Source organism: Micrasema longulum, unplaced genomic scaffold (assembly GCF_059751315.1).
Source record: "Micrasema longulum isolate JH-2025_06_02 unplaced genomic scaffold, ASM5975131v1 h1tg003046l, whole genome shotgun sequence".
NCBI lineage: Eukaryota > Metazoa > Arthropoda > Insecta > Trichoptera > Brachycentridae > Micrasema > Micrasema longulum.
This window is the reverse complement of record NW_028280152.1, coordinates 49449-77209: the sequence shown is the minus strand read 5'-3', so window position 1 is coordinate 77209 and position 27761 is coordinate 49449. Positions and strand designations below refer to the sequence as shown.

The 27761-nt window shown below is 31.0% G+C and overlaps 1 protein-coding gene across 5 annotated transcripts in view; it reads left to right on the top strand.

The window, feature by feature from the left end:
- Positions 1-923: 923 nt before the first annotated feature.
- Positions 924-27761, top strand: part of MYPT-75D (Myosin phosphatase targeting subunit 75D) — a 56744-nt gene continuing 29906 nt past the window's right edge. The window contains exons 1-8 of one of the 5 annotated variants that reach the window (XM_088241741.1): positions 924-1178; positions 6466-6560; positions 9280-9458; positions 13442-13560; positions 14189-14318; positions 15196-15392; positions 25172-25297; positions 26887-26962. In XM_088241741.1, coding sequence (XP_088097867.1) covers positions 6481-6560; positions 9280-9458; positions 13442-13560; positions 14189-14318; positions 15196-15392; positions 25172-25297; positions 26887-26962 — 907 coding nt within the window. In that variant the 5' untranslated portion in view covers positions 924-1178; positions 6466-6480. Of the gene's footprint in view, positions 1179-1498; positions 1555-6465; positions 6561-9279; positions 9459-13441; positions 13561-14188; positions 14319-15195; positions 15393-25171; positions 25298-26886; positions 26963-27761 lie in introns of those variants that run through there. The other 4 variants (XR_015825185.1, XM_088241742.1, XM_088241743.1 and 1 more) reach the window with 4 other exon arrangements.

The following is a 27761-nucleotide window of genomic DNA, read 5'->3' as shown; positions in this document are numbered from 1 at the left end:
TTGCATACACTATCAATAAGTTTTAAAATAATTTAGTGATGTTCCTATGGGCTTTCTTGTGCCCTGTTATAACCAATTGCAAAACAAGTCGTTTTTGATTTGATGTTACCACAGTAAAAATCAGACGTAGTTATGATTTACATTGTTTTCTACGTAGTTTTGACAGACTGTATACTCAATAAATAAAAAAACCTCTTTTAAACTATCTACTTACGATAGATAATAGATAAATGAATGAAAATGTTTTTTGTGGGGAGGTATCAAATTGGTAAAAGTTTTGATGAATTATTTTCTGATTAGGTGAGTCGTTTTGTTTACTCAGTGTTAGTTGTTATTGAATAATTATCACCATCATCATTCCATTTTCGTGGTTCATATGGTGTCCACGAAGAGTCTCCTGGCATTTAATGATTATGATAAATTATAGTGGACCTTTTTTTAAAAAAAGGAATAATCCTCTAAGCCTCTATTAAGAGGTTTGTCAGCAGGTGGCATAGGGGGGAATATGGAAAGGGGTAGTGAAAATTACACCACAACACCCAGATCAAATGAGAAAGAAATCTTTCTTGAATTTTTTTCTTGCAACTGGCGGGAATCAAACCCACAACGCCAGTTTCACAGTTGGCCGTCTTACCAACTGCGCCACGGTGCCATGATTATAAAAATTAAAATAAAGATTGAAATGTTGAAATTACAAGTGTGCAGTAGGTCTAGTTCAAATTACTTTCCATGCGTTTTACCAGCTATCCTTAAGTATCCCAAAATAGGTGTAAAATAAAAAAAAAAAATATTTTTCAGATTACTTTTACAGTAATGTTTTTTTACGAGTGTGGGTTGAGTATCTACTTACACAAAAAAAAATGTACGTATTTTTTTATTATTACTCTGGCAATTATACGAAAAATATTTTTAATTTTTACGATGTACACACCGCACCGTTTAACCAATGAACTTGAACGGGATTAGTTTTCTCCTGTTCCTCCTTGTTTATATTATTATTGTGTGGTGAATGTTAAGTGTATAGTTTTTTGTGTATAATACGTTTATTACTTTCTTGAATCGAAAATGGCAAGCTATTTTTATATTGGTTCTAGCGCAACTTTGAGTGTCACAAGCAGTCATGTGTCTTAGCGAACGTTTGCCAAAGAACGAATATTATATTTTTTATGTGTGATATAGTAAGTATTTATACTATTTATTAACACTAAAGCATTACCCTATTGCGTGCTTTAATTAGAAATATGACGGCATATATATTTTAACGAATATATGTATGAAATGTCAACTTTCATTATTCTACAACACCCGATAACTGTTGCTGTCAGATCGACATTCGCTGTCAGATCTTGAATTCTACTTTCTACTACTTGTAAAAATAGAAGATGCTGTTAAATAGTAGCATCCGGATTAAATTATAGTATGCTTAAATATTTATTTTTCTGTTTTGCTCGATCAGTCAATATTTCGATAATCTTATCAGTAGTCTGAATAAGCCAGTGTGAATATTGTGTTACCAGCTTTTAGTTTGTCCAACCAAGCAGAATTGAATCCTTCGTTAGTATTTCGATGTTTTAGATTTCTTTTCAGTGTAAAAATAGTGTAATGCGTGTTTGAATCAAGTGTTGGAACCATTGTCACCACGTTGATACATTTCCTGATAACTATTCATTCAATTTATCTTTGAATGGCATCATTAATATTTTGTGATAAGATTTTTTATCATTGAATTATGTTCCTTTTGTCAGTACCTTCTTTAAATTCCTTACTTATTACATACGCTTAATTAGTATAAATATACATGTGCTTGCTACAAATGCTTTTATGTCACTCAAGATTCAAATATGTTTAACTTTCTTCTTCCATATTATTTCGACTTTTTTTTTATCAACAAAACACCATTAAAATTCTTATATTTTTAATGTTATCTTGGCGTTTATTAAGCCTGTGTGATTTGAACCATTTAGAATACAAAATATTATAATTTTTGGAGTATTAAGTAAACGGTGTTAGGATAAAAGACACTTCATGATACTTTTTCTATGTTCCTATGTAATGAGACTGCTACCTTTAGAGATAATGTTATATTATTTTAATAACGTACACCATAATTCAATATTTTTTTCATTACTCAAAATGAAATTTGTATGTAATATGTAAATTCGGCACTCGGGACCAAAAAAGTATTGTATCGTTTCAAATAAGAACATGCTGTTTTTTAAAATGAAATGGAAGTCGGTGAAATTTCACACCTTTACATATTGTTTACACGTGGTCGAAGAAAGGACAATATTATCTTGTCCCAGCTCCGTGAACAGCCTCAACAAAACTCGGCCGCAGTTCACCCATGTGCGCTGCAAAAATGAATTCACGGCGATTATTACAAGCAAGTTCAAATACTATTTATTTTATACCAAGATGTATTGGAATTGTTAAAGAACAAACTAAATAATAAAAACGAATTTTCGGCTGAAAAAAATCGCAGATACGCACGCGTCAAGCGAATAACTATTATTATAAGGTCCTGTCCATGCGCATTCACACGATGCGGCCGTGCGCGGTGGGTGGGTTATCACTGTTGTGCGGAGATAGCTTGCTCATCTATCTCCGTGCCAATGTCTCGGACAAATGTCCTGTACTACAAATTGCTGTTCACATGTGGACAATGGTCAAGTCTTGGGACAGAGCAATATTGCAATGTCCACGTGTAGGCTTTTAAATTCAAAGATTTGTTACGATATTGCCTATCAACTTAGCATGGTAAGTATTGACATAATTCAATATTAATTTTGGCACAGTTCTACAGTAGTATCATACCGAGGGTTTCAATTAATCTTTTAAATCTTTTTGGCTTAATATTAAATTTAGAGTGAGAATTTGGCATGCAATCGTAATGATTGTCAAATTGGTAAAGTATGTTTAACAATGATTCTTCGTTTTATTTTAAGTACTTATTTTGATAAACAATCACAAACAACAAACCATCGTGCCGTTTTTCTGTAAGGGTAGGCAGAGAGGATAGAACGTATCACCCTGTCTTTGCAGATCTTCTTCATACAGATCTCGCTTCCTCTACATCCATGCATCTTCTCATGCATGTCCACCGATTATTCCGACTTTCGCCTTCTTCAAATATTTGTTGGATTTGGTCATGCCACGTCTTTCTCGATCTTCCTCATTTTCTGCATCCATCAACATTCGCGTCGTAAAATGGCTTCAAGAAATTTAATAGACCTTTAATATCGGCATATTTGGAAAATCTTGTTTAAGAACCCGAAATCGTGGATTTTCGTATTAATTAAAATTTTGCTCAAAATTGAAATGATCCCATGTAAATGCCTAGACTTCCACATTGCCTAATAATTCCTTCATCTCTATTGAGATTTTTGTCTGCTTTATCTACATGTCTGGTAAAATTATTTTGTCAACTACTTACTACAATAATTGATTAAAATTCATGTATTTTCAAGTACTTATAGATTATGTTGGATACAATTATATTTTTTAAAATTAATTATTGGCAGTCTTCATCATTTTACGTATTCAAAATTCAGAAAACAAAGATGAAAAATGTGTGTGAATAATGATTGCAAACTATTGGCAGATGTCCTTGAATATTTTTACAATTTCACGTAAATGAAGAGTGATAATGAATGATGAAGGTGATATTTATGTTACCTATTATGTTGAAATGATATCTTTATGGCTTCAGATTGATACTGTTTGCTTACTAATCAGCTAGAATACTTAAATTTTCTTTGCCTATTCGAAAATTCAACTAAAAATAGGCACTTGTTTAGAACCTTTTGTCCGTGGAGATCTAAATTTAGAACTCGTGCCATATTTAAATGGAAATTTGCATAAAACAAAAGAAACATGGGCATAAATGTTCTTTTGTGTGAGTTCTGTGGGTACTTTATCAGGATGAAGGTATGATCAAAGCACTTGCAGATTTAATATTGCCTTTATTGTTTATTTAGTGACTAATCCTTCTGTTACATGTAATGTAAAGATAAAAATTGACTATGTGGAAATAGCTGATAATATAAACTTACATAAATATATCGGTACTTACGCTATCTGCATACTTAGATTTGTTTTTTAATCAGTTTGGATTAGCTATTTTTATATCTAAACATTGATCATAACCTACAACTTTTTTTGAACTTCCTTTACTTTGTTCAAACAATGGAATAAAATTTGATATCAATATACCAGGCCATGTTCGCCAAAACACCGTTACCGACAAAAACAATGTTTTTTTAATACTTTTATTTAACATTATTCCCTTTCCGCACCTAATGGTGCATAAAGCGCTGCATCCATACACCAATCGCAGCGTAGCTTGATAATTTTTTGTTACATGAAGACAAGATGATAATCTTTAGCTTTTTAATCTTTATTTTCTATTGAATATGTTCTGTAACTTGAATTATAAAAATAAAACTATTATTTTATCGTTTGTTTGGTAAAAATTGCCAATTGGCAATGAGCCCGCCAATGTACAAATAATATTATGTACAAAAAGTTAAATAAATCAATAAAATACTTGAGAACCAAATTTTGTTTCGAACATTTATTTTTTGATATCAATAAAAGAAATATTCTAAACGGAATTTAATTTTCAGTGTATATTCCTTAATATTAAGGAATAATATTCTCCTGTAAAATACGGTTTTTATCAGTTATGATATTTTGTGGATCATGGTTTAATATAATCATTATTAAAATAAAAATATAGTATCGATCGACTGGTTCCTCCGACATCTCCAAATTACAAGTTTAGAGATACTCAGAAATGAACTATTTAAATCTAAATAGTCAACATTCGAATATTGTTTATTTACGCGTAAATATTTTTTTTCAATTCAGTATTTTCATAAAGCTGGAAAAACGTTGGAAATTTATTTAACATTTTGATCAGATTTTCACCATTCTAATGATATAACCATCAATGCGTAAAAAACGAGTTTTCAATTATGGTGTGGTGATTTAATATTTGCCATTTGTCCCATAGGGTGAAAAATATTTAATTTTCAGGCAATTCAAAATATGCATATTTTAAACCATTGTAGAAAAATAATCTGATGTCGCACGGAAAAAATAATAATACCATTACCATCATAACTTTTTGCTTATTTGATAGTAATACAGGTTAGAGTAGGTATTGGAATGAAAGATAATTTTCATTATCAAACATTTTTAGCAAAGAACCGTCATTTAAATCATTAATTTGGTTATTAAATTATGCAAATTATTTTTTAAACCCTTTCATAATTATCTAACTTTGTGCCTCTATTACAAATATGTAAGACATTTAATCCATTATAATTATCAAAGGTGTGATTATTTTCAATGAGATGATTAGCGAATTCCAAAAAAAAAAAAACATCAATACAATAATAGTGAAATTTTACTGACAAGGTTTATATTAAAATTATAAAAATACCATTTCTGTACTTTTTACAAATATAACATGGAATTTATTTATTTAATTGACAAATTGTAGTCCGCATTACTTTACAGGCTGTTTAACCCATTACGTAATGCAGATTGCAAATTTAAGTTAATGAAAAGAAAGCAGATAGCTGCTAAACTGCCAATATGTACAGAAAAATAGATTTATATTATCCGCAGAAGCCGTATTCAGCAAACGAATTGCCCTATTAATGGGACAATTCTGACTTGCGTTTGTACGGCTTCTAGGCGTGTAAAACAGTGCATGAGATCTTGCTCTAGTATAATTATTAGGAACATGCAAACTGATCTCTTTCAGTATATTTGGATTTTATATACTTCTAGAAATCAGCTTATAGAAATGTTTCCCAAGAAAAATTTGACGATGAGATTCGAGGGTGTTGTAATCTAGCATCCCCACTAGAAATAATTATGGATACGAGAATGGATAATTATTTTTTTAAGATATAAGTATTGCATAAATCGCTTTGGAACCTTCTCTATTTCAAGGGTGTGGTTTGATTCAGAAGGATCCCAAATTATGGAACAGTATTCTAGTATGCTGCGGACTAATGTATCATACAATGTGCAAATTGCATTAGTATTATTGAAATATCTTGAGTTTCGAAGTACAAATCCAAGCATCTTACTAGATTTGTCTACAACACCAGTAATATGTAACTTAAACGTGAAATTCGCTTAAAAAATAATAAAAATATCTTTAATTTGGTAATTGCGTAGTAAAACTACATTATTCACGTTGTAAGGAAATAGAGATGTTCCTTTGGAGCGAGTATACAGATGTGAACTCTCCTTTTACTAGTTGTATAAATCTTTAATTAGAATATAATATTTTCTTGCAATTCATTTCCAAAGTAACAAAAGGAATGCGGAATCAATAAAAAAACGATTTGTTAAAAAAAATTACACATTTTTATGAATACATTATTAGTATTAAATTTACTATCAGCAGCTTTGCCGAAATATTAATTTGTCTGAAATATTTTTCAGTAGCAATATTTCAAAATGGAGCACTCCGATTTGGTAGCGGAAATGTCTCAGGTGGAACATCTTACTACACAAGAAAGGTTGCATCTTGCGAGAAGGTAAACACTGACTTTTATTAAATTTTTGCTCTTAATATTTTCCCCGTGTAAAGCAACTGCCATGATGTGGATCTATTATCTGAAAGTACTTTATATAATTGGTACACATATTATTTATATTTTTATGTATTTCATTGCTTTATATTTGTTTTATTATATATGATACTATATTATTTATGTTTTAGTAACATGTATTATTGGCTCATATATATTCTTTATATTTGTATAATAACGATTTTTAATTTGTTACATTTGATTAGCTAGGCATTTATAATTAAGTAGTTTTAGTTTTTCTTTTTTATGTTATTGTTTTATTAGTATAGGCTACTTATGCTCTAAAGATAGAAAATCTCCATCTTAGAACAGGCTGTGCCATGTTAGATGGAGACTATCATAAACACAGAACACTCCGTTTTCATTTTAAATTGATTGGTTTTATATAGATTCCCTGTTATTAAGTATGTATATTATTTTTTGCAATAAATTTATAAATAAAATAAATAAATAAATAAAGTATCGCATCATACAAATGCTGCCAGTGAGAGCTCTAAAAATGTTCACTTTATTTTATTTTTTGTTCGCTTAAGATATATTGTCTATTCAATTCTGGACTATTCTAAACGGAAATTATTCTAAATGCTTTTTTTGCAGCATATGATTCTCTGCAAAATTCTCTTCCTTTCTGTATAATCTAAAATGCCATAAATGCAGTACTTTTTAAGTTATTCAATAATTTCAGCTTATCCTAAATGCCAAACACTCAAAATCATTCATATAAATTATCCTGAACCCAAATGATATTCCTAAATGGCAATTGTGCTTTGAATTCTTTACAGGATTTTCCCACTATTAACAATTTTACAATAACACGGCGTTTACAATATTCTGGAACGTACTGTTTGTGATGTTGAAAAAATTACTCTCCTGCACATTTTATGTTTTGGTGTTAAGAATTATTCAGAATTGAATAGACGATATATTACTCAAATATTTTCTTGATCCCTTCATTCATTAATGTTAATATGCTTTAGCCGAATTTTGATTTATTTTTTGTAAACATCTTTATTATCTGTTAACATAATTCTCTGTAGAAGCATGTCAAACAGTTTTTCTGAGTAATAATCCTTGCCTCTTTGACCCAATGTTGTCTCAATGGGAGGAATACATATTGTATTCTGGAAATGTTAGTATTATTGACCTAGCAAATTATGTACTAAATTCTCCAAATGCATGTTATTTTTTGATTATGTATATCTAAATTAGCTTTGAAAACATTAAGATTATGTGAATGAGTTATGAAACCTATGAGAAACATTATTTTTCAGTTAGTAGTTGAAAACAAATGTTCATCCATTTGCAATACGAGGCATCTTTCAACAAAAGCTGTAAGAAATGAAATCATTAATATTTGATGTAACTCTCAATTGTTCTTTATTATAATAATATATTTATCCACTTAGAGTCCATCTAGTCCACCAGATTCCAGGACACATTTTATGCATTTTTAATAAACCACAAACTTAAAATTTTATACTCACAAGGATACATTCACAAAATTCATTAGAACTTATTACATATTATCATCATGAGTACAAAATAGTATTGATTTCTATTTGATAAATTAAATAACATGAATATCACATGCCAAAAGAAAATACCCAATAGAATTTACAGTTTGTATAAAATTATGAGAGTGGAATGTCTCTGAATCATCCATGAGTATAACAGATTTACTATTAGAAAACACTCTCTATACAATTTTGCTTAAGACCTCTATACCGAATACCGTTAAATAGCTTTAAAATGAAATTTCAAATGATTTGTTTATAAATTAGTGCAATTTAAAAATCACTAGATTATTCCTATGCTCCATTTAAAAAGTGAATGAATATACTATCGGTATTTGTGAATTATTTATATTTGTTATTTGAGAATGAAATAAATATGTATGTTTTTCCGAAATAATTCATAACAAGAAAATGAATGCAATATTTTTAAATAAGTGATTGCAATTTCTCAAATTATTTTCGGCCTAATTTTTGTATGCGTCAAACCAAAAAAATAATATTCAAACACATCATCATACCTTCATCTTCATCATTCCCTTCCTGCACCTAATGGTGCACAGGGCACTGCATTGGTACACCAATCGCAGCGTAACTTGATACCTTAATACCTTAGCCGCACCTAATTGTACATAAGACCACATTTGTTCATCAATATAGCGTTTCTCGATCATTTACTCCATAAAGGGAAAATGATCATTTTTGAAAGGAACAATGAAATATTGCAGTTTAAACAACCTTTGAAATCAATATTTCACATCCAACTTGCCAGGAATCGAACCCACGACCTCAAGAATGGTAGGCGAATGCGCCAACCACTTAACAACAAGGCTGACTTATCTCCATGGGATTTTTATCTGAGAGCAGTCATCGAGTGGAAAACTGACATAGTATTTTCAAAGTAATTTTCTGCATGCTTGAAATCAAAAATTAATTTTAATTGGGTTCATTGCACATAATTTGTGAATAATAAAATTCATCTTTCTTCATCGTCTTGCGCCTGCATTCCTCCCGTTTTAGGCCGCGTTCAATGATGAATGCAATCATCCTTTAATTCAATCGGCCCGTATTGTAGAAGAAGGCTTTTCCTTATCTGTCTCTATGAAATTATGGTGATTTCCGGTCATCTTATGAAGCGTGATACTGTCTTCCAGGCGCCGAATCCAGCAGCTGAAACTCTGGGCGCAGCGAGAGAAGGAATGGCTCCGTTCCCGATCTGGTCAGCGTAAAGACAAAACACAGCAGCCTCCCAATTCCAGAACCAAGAGGAACATCTTTTTCAGTGACAGTGTCATGCTGTTAGAAGCTGCAGCTAGGAACGACATAGAAGAAGGTAAATACGTTTTTCCTACCACTTTGCGGACACTGAAAACATTATTTTTAAATGTGTAATCTTGTATTAGTTGTAAATTACTGTAATAAAATAAAATAAGTAAATATTGAAAATAGAATCTGAAATCGATAACTGTTCATATCAACAATATTTTGAGTGTGTCCAAATGTTTGTAGACATGGTGGGATTCCACTCCCTAGGCAGTAATTAAGATAGAAATTTATTGCAACACAGAGGAAAAACATTTTTCAGAAAGGAATATTTAAGTCTAGGCATGTGGCCACTTTACACACTGTGTAACATTCACCATTCTGATGACTTCCATAATCCCTTCTGAAAAATGTTTTCTGTTCCTTCATATCTGCCTCAAGTTCTTTTTTTTCTTCTCTTATTCTAGATATAATGAAGATGTTCATTGTTAATAGACTATTGAAATAATCCAAAATTAAAATATAAGTATGTATTGTATTATCCGCGATATGATATAAAAATAAAAAAAATATTAAATTGCTCTGCGTGTGACATCACAAGTTCTCTTCGGTGAGTTCTGCTGATTAGTGGTTTGGCTTCCCGGAAACCGGAAATCTATCACTAATGTCATTTATTTTTTTGCCATAGCACTGAACTTCCTCATTGAATATGTGAATAAACCTATGATAATTTTTTAATCATTAAAAAAAAGAATTTTCATTCACTGTATCTTTATGAGGCTGGCAGTGGATCTTTTTCACAACATTGGTTCTTTTTCGTGATAAATTGTATATTTTAATCATAAGTTTAAAATATTTTTGTACTCACTGTTTGTTTTATTTTCTTGCAATAAATTTCTTTATATATGCGCGTATGCATTTAATTCCTCTGTAAATATATTCATTCTACATGTTGATAAAAAAAAACATAGATAAAGAAATCATCTCATTTGCAAACTGGTAATGTTTTATGCAACAAAAATATTTATTATGCCGTTACAATTTATTATTTCTGGTTTTAAAACACGTTGATAAAGAAATATGTTTTCTTCCTGACAAGATTTGGCACAACCAAGATTGAAAAAAAAATATAAAGCCTATCATGTTTATAGTCTTTAGATTAAGGAAAATAGATATTTTATCTTTAAGGGAGAAATTAACCTTAATAATAAATATATATATATAGTTTTATTCCACTTTTATAAATGTTTACCAGTGACTGGGTTTCGTTGTGACCGACATTGTCAGACTGGTGGGAGACAAAACAAATTTCTTTATTAAATACAAGTGTAAGCAGGGGTTGTAAATCATGATTTTATATAATTATGAGTATGAGTTTAAGTTGTATAATGAAAATGTATTTGAATTACATGTATTTAAATTTTATTAAAACTATAACAGGGGCCGCTGGTTGGTAGTTCCATCAACAGCCATGTCCCCGGGCTCGGGGGTAATTAAGTGATTAGAACAAAATTCCAAATTTAGTCTCCCACCAGTCTGAGGATGTCGGTCACGACGAAACCCGGACACTGGTAAAAATTTATAAATAAAAGTGGAATAAAACTTTATACCTATTTTTATTAATATTCAAATAATTTTTTTTTATAATTCAAATGCAGTTGCACCAAGAAATGTCAGTAGAAAAACTCAATCTATTAACGAGAAATTAGTTACATTATTATTTTGTTTTATTGTTTAGCAATGAGAATTTTCCCAATAAAATCATAAACGCTGGTCCCATTCGAGACGGATAATATCAACCTTTTTCAAAAAGGAATGTATGGTCAGCTCAATACCTTTCAGGTATTGTACACTAATAACTGCGGGAATTAGAATTTTGTGGGCTCACTTTTAAGTTCTTCCGATTGCTTCTTTTATAAAGCACTTCACTTTTTCTATTTGCGCGGATACCAGTATCGTGTAGATGATGATTAAATGTTTATTTAGGCTGTTCATTATAACACTAATTACACTAATTACACTTTGTCCGAAGCATCTGCATACTGCAGGATATGATAAGGATTTATCAGAGAAACACTTTTCGCAAAGTGGCTTGCTCACAGGACGATAGAACAACAATATTTTTTTGGGACTGAAAGTAACTCTCGTCGATTGCCAGTCCTTTTCTATGGAAAAAAAGACCAATTTCTATGGAAAAAATATGACGATTAGTCTATGGCGACATCTTATCATTATTCTGTTCACAAATCTAAAATCTTACTACAAAATCAAAACGAAAAGCAAACCAAACTAACCATAGACAATGCAAGTCAATTATAGAAATTTAACGAATTAATTTCAAATTTATTCTTTTTGACATCCCACCTTACCCGCCTATTCATTTTCAAATAATGTTGCTCATTGTTAATGCATTATATATTTTTTTCATTTGGGATGAAAAATAAGTATCCTATTTTACTTCTTGCCTCTCCGGCTATCCCTATGCAAAAAAATATGTCAATCAATCACTCCATTACGATGTGAAGGAAACACAAACAAACACACCTTTGCATTTATAATATTAAGTATGGAATAATATGCGATAATATGCATTGGTGTTTTATATCACCCCAAGAGGCCACTGGTCAAACCTGAGAATGTGAGAGCACTCGTCATCTACCTAATAACCCAAAGAGGAAGAGATTAGGCAATAAGGAAGTTCAGTATATTAAAGAAATATATTAATAGACTATCAAACAATCCAACAAAAAAAAGTTTGTATTTATCGTATTATCAGCACCATGATTTTTTTTAAAGTTTTGTAATTTTAAAATTACTCCGCCCATGACGTCACAAGTTCACGTTGGTGAGTTGGCTTCTCAGAAACTGGAAATCTATCTCAACACTCTATCTTAAGTTGATTAGAAAGTACAGTGAAACCCTAAAATTACATTCCCGCAATTTGGGTTTCCAGTTTTATGTTTTTTTTTTCCGCAATTAATGTCAGAGAAATTTTCAATTCGCACTGAAAACTGACATCTCAAGAGTCTGAAGTTAGTATCTATCACTATACCAACTTTTTTGTCAGTGAAATTTTAAAGACGGTTAATTGTGTTTTGCGGACATTTATTGCCGCCATCGATATACCAACTTGTTGGTCGGAAAAAATACAATCCCCATTGAAAACTGACAGCTCAAGAGTCTGAAGTAATTCTCTATTATACCAACTTGTTGGTTATTTAAATCAATAGACAAAACTTAATGAAATCATCTATGGCCAAATCATTTATGGCCGCGATTTTTAAGACGTTTATTATTTATGTATATTATATTCAAAAAAGTTGCTACAGTAAAAGTTTCCATAATTTTTTCAATAATAAAATTATTTTCCATTTATTTTTTTTTCGCTTCCCTCTATTTACATTTTTTTTGTAGCTCATTTTTATAATTTTTTTGTGCACTTTTGAGAAATTTCGCCGTACAATTAAATGCTCTAATTTTTACCGCATATAAGAAAACATTTTTTATATCCAATTTCCCGTAGCGCTCAACTTCTTCATATGAGAGTAGTCGCCCTCCACTCAGAACCCTGACTCTTTAAAGACCTCTAGGCTTGATCTACGCATGTTGTAGTGACATCAGGAGCTCCTTTAGCACCGACCTCCATCATTAAGAAATAGAAGATATGCAAATTTTAAAAGTACAATTTAAAACACATTTTTTATAGCATGTAGAAGATAACATGTACAAAATATTGCTCGCATTTTGAATGCAAAACAAATATCAAAGTAAATTAATATATTATTTACAAAATATATTCATTTTGTTTTACTCTGTAGTATCCAGTATTTATCTGCAAGCATTTGGACATTACTTAATGTATTGTTTATCAAAGTACAGACAAAATAAATAAAACAAAGAATTGAATCATTTAAATTAAAAATAACATATACTATAGTAATATCCGGCAAATAATATTAGTGATAGCAGGCGTAATGCACGTAATTTACATTGTCAAACAAACCTATTTTCTTTTGTCTCCTTATGATAAGAGAACATGTTTGAATATTTCAGTGAGAAGACTCTTATCGCGAAATGTGACTCCTGATGCTACAAATGAAGATGGATTAACTGCCCTTCACCAGTGCTGTATAGACAATAATGAAGAAATGCTACAACTATTACTAGATAAGGTATTATTCAGTGAAGTACTTAATATAATGTTAAAACACATCACATGTGTACATTTATTTGCTTTTTTTGTGCACTTTGAATTTTTATAATTTTGTATTATATACCAAATTTCAAAAAACTCAAAGTGTATTTTAATTAAGAGGATATGTATTGGAGTAGCGGTTTTCTGAATAGGGATTTGATTTTTTAAAGTTTTGTATTTCTGAAATAACTCCGCGTGTGACATCAGAGGTTGTTCACTGTTAGGTCTTCCCATTGGTCCGTTTACGGTAAGCTAACCGGATATCCTTCACAGCTATCACATCATTGGTCGGTTCATATGAACCAGTGACGTCAATCAAAGTAGTGCGTTTTTATTATTTTTTTTGTACATTTTCAAGAAACTATGCCGTACTATTTAATGCTCTTATTTTTACCGCGCGCAAGAAAACATTTTTTTTATCCCATTTCCCGTAGGGCTGGAGTTCCTTTGAAGCAATGGCTTTGTTAAGATTATTGACATGTTTTAAAGTAAGGCTATTATTGTTAATCATTATAACTTATTTATTCCATTACCAACTAGTTTATATGCTTTTTAATTTGGTGACAAAAAATAAATATTGTGTTTTGTTAATTTAAAAATTCCAGGGTGCAAATGTAAACGCCGAGGATTCAGAAAAATGGACACCCTTACATGCTGCTGCCACCTGTGGTCACCTACAATTAGTACGGGTTCTCATACAACGCGGGGCAAACCTCCTTGCTGTCAATGCAGATGGTAAAATTTACCTCAAATTTTTATTACCATTCAATATCTATAAATATAACATATTTTGAGTTTCATAGCACAGTTCAAAATTGTTTGTTGTTTTTTTTTATTCATATTAGCAAAAACAAAAAAATGCCATGCAAAGAACACAAAAATTATAGGTGGACATAATGGGTAATCAGAGCCAAACAGTAACATAAAATAAAAAGGTCACAAGCTCTGTAGATGCTTAGACTTTTATATTACCTTTTCTAAAATGTTCTTCATCTCTGTTGTAATTCCTACTATAATTAATCAATTAACCTTATTTTATTGTTTGCTTTAAAATTATTTTGTGATTTTATACAAAATAAATCTGTGCCTAGTTATATATTATTAATCGTGGATTTTAAAAAATAAGAATGGTTTATTAATATTACAATTATTCCTATAATTTACTACATTTGTATGGTAATAGATAAAAATATACAGGTACATATTTAAAAACAAATAATTAACCCAGCTACATATATCGTATTCAATAATCTATTTTCCATAATTTATAAAACTTCATTCTATTTTTAAAAATAAGAGATACATATATCATATCTTGTATTATGTGTACAGGCGGAATCTACTTTCAAGGCGCACAAAAGGAATGTGGTAATGTGTTTTGTCGCTGCCTGGTAAAGTTTTGATAAAAATTGGTAACTATCTAGTTATCTAACCAAGAATAATATATTTGTGAATATCGAATATCTTATAAAATAAGTGGTTAAAAACAAGTTGTTTTATTTATTTTATTAAATATGGAGTCTCCTTTGGTTATGTAAGTTTCCATCTAACATGACTCAGCCTTTTCTAAGGTGGAGATTTTCGTGGCGATTGGCAATCTATTTTATTTCAGGAAACATGCCCTACGATATATGCGAAGATGAGGCAACTCTGGACTGCATCGAAGGGGAGATGGCTTCTAACGGGGTGACGCAGCGCCTCATCGATGCAACCCGCGCAGCCACTGAGCGCCGGATGCTAAAGGACCTTCGTGCCCTGGCCGCATCCTCAGGGGACCTGGAGACTCGCGACCAGCACGGAGCCACTCCGGTGAGGATACTAAACAGACTTCTCCAATTGGCCACCAAAGTGGCTCTTAAATTGTTGAGGAAGAAAATAGTTAAGAAACCGCTTTGGAAGGGGATACTGAAATACACAGAATTAAGTGTAATAGCCGAAATTGACACTGCCGTTATTGAAAAAGACAGTTTAAGTGCAGTGCGTTCGAATGTTTAATAACCTTATGTTAATGTATCAGTGCCTGTCGCTGAACCAAGTAAATGTAGAAATTTATTTTGTGTTAGTAGGCACACTTGGATATTTTATTTTAAAAATTTCTGTCATTAATGCATTGTACAGTCCATTAAAATATTTAAAAAAGTTTGCTTTTGTGTGCGCGACAGAACGTTCTCAAATAAAATATTCTAGGGTACTTACTAACACAAACGAAATTTATATATTTACTTGGTTCACCGACAGGCACACCACATTCACATGAGCTTTTTAAACATTCGAACGCACTGTACAAAAATATTGAAAGCAGTTGATGCCAAATCGACATAGATTTATCAAAGATACTTTTACGTATTATATATATATATATATATATATATATATGGTTCGACAAAACAATACACAGAATTTGTGCATATTTCAAACATCTTTATTTCTCAATAATTATACCGTCCCTTTAAAGTAATTACCATCAGATATAATCTATTTAATCAATCCTCCAAACATTTATGAAATGCACTTTTTGGTATGGCATTCAGTTCTGTCAGGGATTCGGTCCTCATCTCCTCGTTGGTCGCAAAGTGTCCTTTCATAGTCCTCTTCATCTTTGGGAAAATGAAAAAGTTGCTGGGGGCCAGGTCCGGTCATCAATGTCTGGTTTTTGTAAAAAAAGTCGCGACCACGCCACCAGGCGTAAGTGGGCATTCATCATTTTCACTCTGCAATAATCTTGAAAATTCACCGATCACACCTAAATGCGTCTTACGAGTTTTTGTCAAAAACCAACTACCCTCCCAAAATGGTCAAAAATGACAGATTAATTATTAACATGTGTACTAATGTAGGAAGAAAAATAGGCTCTTGCAATGAGGAAGTTCAGTGGTTTTTTTTATTTATTAATAAACTATCAAACTAATGAAAAAAATATTTTGATGTATCGTATTATTATGTGCTATACTTTTTAAATTACTCTGCCCGTGACATCACAAGTTGTCGTCGGTGAGTTATGCTGTTATTTAAAAGTAGCCCTTTAGCTGTTAAAATATACGCTGAATGTTGAATAAAAATGGCTACCCAGAAACCGGAAATGTATCACAACACATTAAAGAGCTATAATTGGTTGATTACATAACTTCACTTATTTCATTACAGAACTTGTGATGTTTCGAAGTAGTTCATTCTTATTATAGCTATTTTTATGAATTTTTTCATACATTTTCAAGAAACTTCACTGTACAATTCAATGCTCTTATTTTTACCGCATGTAAGAAAACTTTTATATCCAATTTCCCGCAGCACTGAACTTCCTCATTACATGTTTAAATTCAAAATGAAAATATTCCGTGTATTTTTTTATCAAACTTAGTATATATGTATAAAGTTATTAGATAATTTACCAATTGAATTTTATGACTGAATGTTTTACAAGCAATTCATGTAAGAATTTTGTTTTTTTTTTTTCCTTTTGTCAATTTTGGTATCCTCAAGGCACAAATTTCATCATACGGCACTGAGAGCCAGAGGAACTTAAGCAATATATAAACAATTTCTGACAAAATGACTTCCAAGCATTTATGACTTGTTTTTTTTTTTTTATAAAATGACTACGGTTAATCTGACTATTTTTTATATATGTAAATTAAAAGGAAATAAATTATGTAAACCCACAGCTCATACAAATTTTGCAATTATGTTTGTCTGGCATATTTTTTTTGTGAAACTTTAATTTTACCGTAGTTTTTTTTTTGTTTATTTAGTTTTCAGCTTTAATATTGGCGCTTGAGTTAGTGTGTCTTAAAACTTAGGATTTTTTTCATCTAATACTCTGATTACATTGACATCAAATGTCACTTGAGATCCTATGGCTCCCAGTGCCTCGTAACAATTTAATAAATAACATGTTAGGGTTTATCTACTTTAAATATTATTTGTTTCCTTATAATGAAAATGACAACTCTCACCCGAGCACTTTTGCATGATGTTTCTATGTATTTTTTTTATTTCCTACCTACACACTTCCTATTTGTTTAATGCTTATTTTGATTGTACACGTTACAAAAAATGGTATTATAAATTAAGCTTAAAGCACTTTATATTACATATTTTCGTCATTTTTGTTTCGTGCACAGTATGATTATTAAAATTAGAGATATTAAGTGCACAGAATTTGGTTGTGGTTTGTATAATGCACCTATTGTATATATATATATATATATTAAAATCATTGTACATGTTTATTTCATTGATTAATAAACAGTGAAATTTTTATTTAAAATTTTCAAAAGACCAGAAATGAGTTCCTTGTTTAGGTAGGTAGTCAAAGTTAGATGTGAGTTTTTTTGTAAGAGATTTGAAGACCTTAGTGGATGAAGATGTTATATAACAAAAAAAGCAGAGATGATGATGTAGTTAGCTTTATGTGGAAGGGCTCTTTATAAAATCTTCATTTATGTAAAAAAAACAATATTTTTTTAAGAATTTGCAACATTCTGCCTTCATCCATTTGTGACTTCATTTGTTGCACCATTTATTGATTACAATCTTCAAAAATCTTAATATGTTTTTGCAAATTGTCTTTATTTGTTTACATGAAAAAATTATTAATTGTAACCTGAGGATAAAACAATGTAGAATTTGTTTTTTTTGCTTAGTCCGTATTGGATGAAATATATCATGCACCAATTTTTGGTGCAAGAAACTAGTTTTTATAAAATGTGCGCCAGAAATAAGGTATTTTTACATATCGGAAATAATGTCTGAAATATAACGAATATTTAGAGTATATTTTTAAGATTCTCATAATATACATAACTATCGATGCATAAAAAACTAGTTTTCATTCATATTTTCGGGTTTTAAAACAAGCACGTACAAAACGGCTCGCAGTTGGCGTCACATCACTTTGTTGCCACACATCATGTCTGCCGAGTGCGCTTCTAATAAACGTCGTGTTCAAGCGTGGTGCAGTAGTGTAATACATTCTGTTTGGTCCCATAGGGCGTGAAATGTCTCGTTTTAAGGTAATTGAAAATATGTGTATTCTAAACCATTGTACAAAAATTATCAAACGTCAAATGGAAAAAAATATCAATACTGTTACCATCGTAATTTTTGGCTTTTTACAAAATTATATTTTTTAAAAAAAACATGAAATGACCATTTTTGTCACATTAAAAAGGTGAAATTAACACGTATATAATGTGAGGAATAATTCAAATATAAAATTGAAATTGACTGATTGAAATCAAATAGTCTTTATAGAATTTTTCTATTCTGGGAATTTTGAATAAAGGTATCGCTGTACATCATTACAAATCCTAGAATATTTTTATGTATATTAAATTTTGTGGTTGTGGTTGTTTGGAATTAAATGGTGCTTACTTATCTATATAATATTAATCAATAATGTAATGTAATAATCTATTTATGTGGAGGTAAGCTAGCTAAAGAATGCCGATAGGTAATTGAGATCTGCATCTTTCGACCTGAATGGAACATTCAATAACCCTCCTCATGTTTCATCAAGTATACAGTCTATTCAAATCTCTTAAACAATAGACAAATTTGTCAACAGATGCGCATTGTGCCCGATCTCGAATCACCATTATTTAGCTAGCTCGTCTCTTCTGTATCGTTAATGTTTGGTGTTTGTTACATTGAGTAGTGGCTAACATAAGGAAAAGTTATGTTTAAGTGAAATAATTTTTGCACAAAATGGGTCCAACATTATCTATAAAACATTGTGATTGTGGGACCACTATTAATCATTGTTTTTGTCATATAAAATCTTATTTTTATTATACAATTTAGTCCTCTCCTTGCATGGGCTATTTTTTTTACAAGTGCTTTAATTTTACATACTATATCATTGTATCCTAAATATTTGCGGCCTCCGTGGTGTAGCGGTCAAGACACTTGACTCATGCACGGAAGGTTCCGGGTTCGATTCCCGGTGAGAACACAAAAATTAAAAATGTGATTTTCTCAAGCCTGGGTGTTCTGTGATGTTATTCACCACTGTAATTGGGCCTCCTGGCCTGTTGTAGTGCAAAAAAAAATATTAGATATTTGGACCAACGTAGAGTAAGTTCAACATTGTTTTCTATTTCTTGGTACCAAGAACTTTTTTTCTGTCATTCTGTATCTAGTATGTAAAAAAAATTATACAAAATATATTGGTGGAAGAAAAATTATACGGGAAAAGTTTGCTAATTATTTTTTACTTATTTTATCATGTGTTTATACATAGACCTTAATAATTTATCAAACTTTTCCCATAGTGGTTTTATTTTGTTTTTATGTAATCCCTTAAATGTTATTAATTTATTGTGGCGATTGTTTTATGCATATAGGTTAATCAATGTTTTGTTATTGAGGTTCCAAGATGCTCTATAATTATTTTCCTTACTCTATCTTTATAATTTTTATCCATCCTTAAATACTCGTCTATTGGCAGCTTTATGAATTTCATGTATTCATTTAAACTTATGTATTTGTATTGTGGTATGCTTTTTCTGTCAAATATACTTATATGGTTTATTTTCATTTCTTTTTATTGTCTTCTTTCTTCTTTGTCTGCTGTTGATATTTTCTGTGCTTAGACTAATCCTTGATAATAACATAATGCCTCTCTAATTCTAATTGATATGGTCTTAATAAATCTGAGACACATATGAGCACTACCTACCTAACATACTGACTGATGAGTGAATAAGATAGCAAACTTAAATGAATCAATAATATACTTTTGTTTATTTTAACCGTGTTGACTTCAATGTTGCAATAAAGAGAATGTGGTTCTTTTAACAGCAATATCTGTTCAATAAGAGCTTCACCATAATTGTCTCTTGTTTATAGATATTTTAACTAATCACCAATGCCTTTATAGTGTGTATACAAGAAAAGGGAACATCTTCGCTCTATTGAATACATAATTGATTTATCCTTGCTGCAATTCGAATACATCATATATTTAAAATTTTATTTATTTTGAACCACAAAAAGCCCAATTACAGTCCTGAATTCAGGCTTCAGAAATCACATTTTAACTATTGTGATCTCAACGAGAATCGAACATAGAACCTTCCGCATGTGAGGCATGTGTTTAGCCACTACACCACTGGGGCTGCCAAAAATACAAATTACCCATATTACAAAAGCGAAGACTATAATTTTCATAATTATGTTAACCGCTAACATTTTAATACATACTCTATTGAAAAATCAATATTGAAATACTAAATTAATGACTCATATGTCAACAATTATTTCAAAAACACCTTCGATTACCTCTTGTCTATGAAAGGATCAAGAGCGGGGTTCACTGTATATGGTTCTTAATTCTCTATTATCAAAAAAGGAGTAAGTATTTATTGTCTAGTAATCACTTATATTTACATTGGATAAAAAATAAAAATGGCAGTTAGTGGTATGAAGACCCTCCAACCAAAACAATTATTCTGTTATTAAAATACAGTAGTCGATAGCAATAATCGGTTAATATAAATCTGATGCAGAGCAAATTTCTACACAGTAGCTAACTTGGGGCCCCTACTTTTTCCTCACATTAATAACATCGATACATACATATGTACATGTTTTCACTATTAGAAATTCATAATATATTTACACTAACAATATAAAAATACATAGTTTTTCAGGGCCATATTGCAAATCAGAGGAAAATTTTTTATGATTTACTTTTAAAAATATCCTGAGATTTTAGAAAATTATATTTTAAATAAAAAATTGTGATTGAAAATGTATTTCACCAACAAAGCTATATGTCCAGGATGCGGACTAGGGAAGCAGCTGGGCAGGGGGTAGGGGTTCATGGAAGGGACGCTTGTCCGAAACATTAAGGATTGTCTTCATTTTTAAATTATAAAGGATTTTTTTTTTTTAATATTTGAATTATTCAAAAAGTTAATGATAATCTACGAGGAATGTATCCCTGAAGTTTCTCAGTCTGGCCCTGAAACATGTGCATACGCCAAGGATGAAAATTGCTTTGAAATTAATACAAGATGACCTTTATCTGTTGACTTAGTATGCATTACTTTCACAAGATTTTTTTTTATCCAATATAAAATACAAATATATAGTTTACAAAAGAAAATGTTTATACCATAGGTTTTTTCGATATAATTTTATTTTTATTTATGGGTCACTGGCCCACAGGCACATTCCGGAGTGTCAGTATTATTTATTTTACACATAATTAAATGTATATTTTAATCAGAAACTTATTTATCTCGGTACAAATCCAGACACACGCATAATTCCAATACATATTTTTTTAAGTTGATGAAAATAAGTTTCATATTCCAAACATTTTTGGAACTACTTAAAACAAGGTAGTGTTTTTTTAAAATTCATGTAAACTATGACAAAAATATTTTTTTTTCACCAATTTGATGCCACTATAGTTTTTTAAAGATGTTCATATTAACGTAGTTCGTAGACTTTTTTATGACCTTCAGACCTGCCTTAATCGTTTTCAGTACGGGCTGGTCTCCTAGACTACAGCCTTAATCGCTTTCCGAAAATGGTGTCGATCACAAAAACGGCATTTCTCAATTTGTAGAAAACACCCACAATACTAGAAAAATCTTACGGTACTTTAAAAATTATTAAAACTGGTCAAATACATAATTAGATTCTTGTTAGAAGTATAAAAAAAACGACTTATTCAATGTTTATCATTTGTCAAAGTCAAAAACATTCCAACTGTTGTGTTGATTAGATTATTGACTATTTTCACAAAAGTGCTATTATCTCAGTTTCACTTTTCTATGGCTGGCTGCTTTCTGCATAACTATGTTCATATGTTTGTTACTTTCTGGGATTTTTCTGTCATATTTGTGAAAAAACTTGAGAAAAACTATGTTCCAGCCAGATGGACAAGATAATCTCATGTATTTAAAATATTAATTACGTAACTGTTTAAATGCCAGACTAATTCAACAAATTTTGGAACGCCTTTGGAAAAGTAATACTGTCAATAGGGATAAGTTATGTTCAATGATGTCACGCGGATTCAAAAGAGGAATGGCGTCTATTCATTTTAGACAGTATGTTAAATTGGTGGTAAAACGCATTCTAGATATTTACATGCAAATGTTCATGGTACACTACCTCAGAGTGATAACGCGCTACTGATACAGAGCATGCATAAACTTAGCTATAGTTTACAGTAAAACAACGGGCTGTAGGTACTTGAGTCGAAAATAGCAAGCACACCGATGAAACCGTCAATTACACATTTCTTGTTTATCCAAAAAATTGCAAAGCTTTTGTTCTATGCGATAAAGTGAAATGGCATCTCTATAGCTGCAGCACGTTATTACTCTGAGCACAGAACCATGCTCGAAATATCTAGCTAGTGACACCTAAAGGGTTAACAGTTTGATTTTGATGTGAGTTTAAAAAAAAAAAAAAATTAATTGTCTCTATCATCTTCAAATAGAAAATTTTTCACTGAAGTCCTCTACAAAAAGAATCTTTATTGTACAATAATATTTATTTATACTTTTACATTGTAGTTTTCTATTTTTTATACAGAATAATGTTCCCTCACTGGGGTGCCCTGCGCCGAGGGAAACATTTTACAAAATGTGAAACATGCCTTAAATTAGCTATTTAACAAAGTTAACAAAATAATAATAATAAAAATACGTAATTAATCTAATCAACCTAATTATCATTAACATAATAAACAATATAAACTAAAATAAACATAACAAACATAACCAATTTATACAGACCAATAGAACAAATTTCATAAACAGTACACACAGTACACATATAAACATTAATTATACTGATATTACAAACAACACTCAAAGTACCAAAAACAATTTTACAAATTCAATGCAAAGTGATTATAGATCCTTTTTTAAATTCAAACATTTCTTCATAATATAAATTGTATATATTTATAGATTCTTTCCTTTTTCCTCTATTTTATATTATTTTTACTAACCTGCGTTTCTGTGATGTAACCAGCACGGCGTTGCAAATTGTTCTTAATTATTTAATATCTCGGCAACTACTATGAATATTACCACTATTTTTTTTAGTAATCTTCAAGTAAACCTTAACACATAAGAAAAGATATATATGTCACATGAGAGAAAGAGATGTTATCTAATTAGATCACTAAGCAAGACACATATGATTTTAATAAAATGAAAAGAGAGTGATTATCAAGCGATCATTTCCTAACCTAAGGTAACCTCAGGTTACCACACAGTGACTTGAGAGAGTTTTATCAAACAGTATGTTAAAGATTAAAAATCGTATTGTCTCTGCAACCGAAATTTATGTCATAAGCCACAATTTCCAAATTTTACAGGAGAGCAATGAAACAACATTACCTACTGTATGAATTGATTGTAAAAATAACAATCAAACGTTTTCTCTGGGTTATGACATTTTGAAAGATGATGGGTAGCCAGTAACCACCAAAACACTGAAAAAATAAATAAATATTAATTTGATGTATGTGGTGACTTACGACATATTACGGTTGCATGGAGGTAATACATAGACACATCTTATAGAGTAAAATATTTTAAAGAGAAGTGACACAAAAACATACCCATGGTTTTTTTAATTTTTTTATTTATTTTTTTTTTGTTTTCTTACAATAAACATAATAATAAAACAGAGTATTAAAAAAATAAAGCATAATTACATATCAACGAAATACATATTAATAGAAAAATAGTAAACAAAAAAATCCCACAAAGGCATGGCCTGTTCGTGGGTGTACAAGAAAATGTTAATGAATTTTTGCTCCTATAATAAACAATGGACAGTTATAATATTTTTGTATAACATAAGAAAGAAAAAATAAAATGTTCTGTAAAAGATAATTATGGTTTTTTTAAGTTACTAAGTTTGTAAATATAAACCAGGGTTGTATTCAACGAGCATGAGTATGCTATCAAAAATGGAAGGACACTCATTTTTGGTACATAAAAAAGTTTGTATTTTAACGTTAACAATCAACATTCATTTTTGGTGGATCCCAATCAGGTTCTTTCCTTAATTATGTTTAATTTTGACCCATTTGTTTCTTTTCGCTGGATTTTTAGGAATGAAAATATAATAATAACTCACGTTTATTATATTTTAAAAACGTATTCCTATCAGTGCATTACTGTAACTAAGAAGAGCTTCGCAATCGCGGCGCTAGGCTTTGACGATTACAAAAAATAATATTTATATTTTAACATTAATTGTATTAAGCTTTGTTAATGTTTGTAAACAAATATTTACCAATGAAAAGGTACACAATCATTTTTACAATATTTATCCTAAAGGTTTTTACACATCTTTATGACACAAGAAGGCATTTTTGTTTCGATTCTAAATGTCACGCCTAGCTGGCGGTCGAATAATGACTAAATACGCATCAGGCATGACTGAGTGTTTGGGGATGAGTAAAATGTCATCATTTTTAAAGGCTTAGGACATGTCTATGTGTTAATATCTCAATGGTTAACACTTACTGTGTGGAAACCTGTATGTTAGTTGACCTGTTGTTTAATTTTAGTTGATTTCAAAATAATAAATCTCATTTTTTGCAGTTACACATAGCTGCTGCCAATGGCTACACCAAGGTGGTAGAATTTCTCCTAGACAACCACGTGTCGACAGATGTGAAGGATAATGATTCCTGGCAGCCAGTACATGCAGCAGCATGCTGGGGACATGTAAGTACACGTGTTTAACATGTGACAGTTGCATGTTGTGCATTATTATAGCATGTCCAATGTGTACCATACAAATACATATATATATATATAAGCCCTGGAACTTTTGATATTCAGTGATGTAACTAATCTGATAGATATTCATTATTTAAGGGAAATTATAAGTGACATGAATATTTTTATAATGGAAATTTGAAAAATCCCTTACTGAATATTTATTCATTTTAAACAGACTTCTTTTGTTTGAAAAAATAAATGATTGGTGTATTTAAAATTTGGCATGCTTTTTTTCGGATTACATATTTTCTACACAAAATCGTTACGTCGAACCGGGTTGTGGTCCATGGTAGTATTGTGGACTCACGGGCCAAAGGTCCGAGATTCAAATCCCACTCTACCACAACTTGATTTCCATCTTTCCAGCACAAGTTATTTATGACTTTTTTATGAAATGGTCTGAAAATTTAAATATTTGAGTAAATAATAAGAACTCAAGTACTTATTTCTCCTTAAATAAGAAAAAAAAATACTTGCATAAACATAGCTCTTTTTTTCATATCCTACTGTACATATTTTTAACATACTAAAATCACCATCAAATAAATATTTGTAAGCATGATCAACTCAGAAAAATAACAATCTTTTTTTCCACCATCAAAAAACATTCTACATTTATTTATTTTGGCATTCATTTGCAGTTTTTATTTGATTTAAAAATACTTTTTTTGATTTTTAATTAACGTGTTATCATCCCTATGATTTTTTAAGTTTTTGTAATTTTGAAATTGCTCAGCCCGTGACGTCACGAGTTGTCGTTGGTGAGTTGAGCTGACATTTAAAAAGAGAACCCATACACATGTTAAAACATGTTACAAATGACTTCCCGGAAACTGGCAATCTATCACAACACGTAATTGATTTGCTGTTTTAACAGCTGTTAACCAGAGCTTATGATGTTTTAAAGTACCTAGTTAATTTTTATTAAAGCATATTTTTTCATGCATTTTTGAGAAACTTTGCCGTACAATTAAATGCTCTAATATTTACCGCACGTAAGAAAACATTTTTTATGTCCAATTTCCCGTAGCACTAAGCTTTCTGATTACAGTGTGGCACTTCAGCATCACAGTATTGGAAACATATTGTTTAGTATTAAACTTTGAGATTTATTAAACTTATTTGAACATTAAATTATTTTGTACTGTACCCATGTGGACTGTAAATAAACATAGTTCTAATTAATTATCTATTTTCGGTCTACCTATTGAAAAGCAAGCAAATTGAGGTCAATACTTTTACCTTGTTTTGATAGTAATCAAACTCTGACATCCATTAGTGTTTTTATTGTTTGCCATAAATCTCCATAATGCGACAGTTTAATAATAGGAATTAATATATTCTTCTGTTATCTGGCATATCTGTATGCCAAATACTTTGGCGTTTTAAACAGAATTATCTCTGAAATAATTTGATGATGGGTTTGAAGCTTTCTGTAAAAAGTGTTTTTATTTACTGCCATTGTGGGTTTGCTGTGTTTGTAACTAAACTGATTAATGCATGTTTTTGTGAATGTTTCCCCTCTAATGCAGATGGAAGTTCTGGAAATTCTGGTCCATAATGGAGCTGATCTCAATGCCAAGAACAAACACGACGAAAGTCCCGCAGGTAATTCTTATATGATCTAACGTACACCAATAAGAATAAGAGATATGTCCGCCCGGGTTCAATTCCTGCGGTGCTATTCTCAACCGCTTTCGAGGCCATAGAAAACACTTTTATCTCGTGTATTTTGTATGTATGATGAAATCGAGCTAGCAGAAGCCTTCAGACGGATAGAGTTGGAGAGTGAGGCTCTGGGTCTGAAAATAAATAAAAGTAAGACAAAGCTTATGATTGTAGACAGAGCTGGCAGTCTCCTAAGGACAAGACAGATGCAAGACCTTGAACTGATAGATGACTGTGTACCTCGGCTCGCTTATATCCAACAACGGCAGTTGCAGACCTGAGATTGGTCGCAGGATTCAAATGGCAAAAGAAGCAATGAACCGTTTGGAGAAGATTTGGGAAGATCAATAAACACAAAAAAGCGGTTGATGGAAGTCCTGGTATTCTCCGTTTTCCTTTATGGGGCTGAAACGTGGACAATGCGTGCATACAAGAGCGATGCATTCGAGATGTGGTGTTGGAGAAGGCTGCTGCGTGTGCCTTGGACAGCCAGAAGGAGGAATGCATCGATGCTGGAAGAGCTCCATATTACAATTATTATTATCTATCAGTCTATCAGTGGTGTGTTTGAGAAGGCTTCTGTCTTTCTTTGGACATATTGCTAGACGTGAGCCAGACAATCTAGAAAAGGCAATAATGTCTGGCCGAGTTGAAGGTAGGAGAAGCCGGGGTAGAATCCCAGATGGACTGACCAAATAAAGGTGGCCACGGGGCTAAAATTTGATGAGTCAGTTCGTCG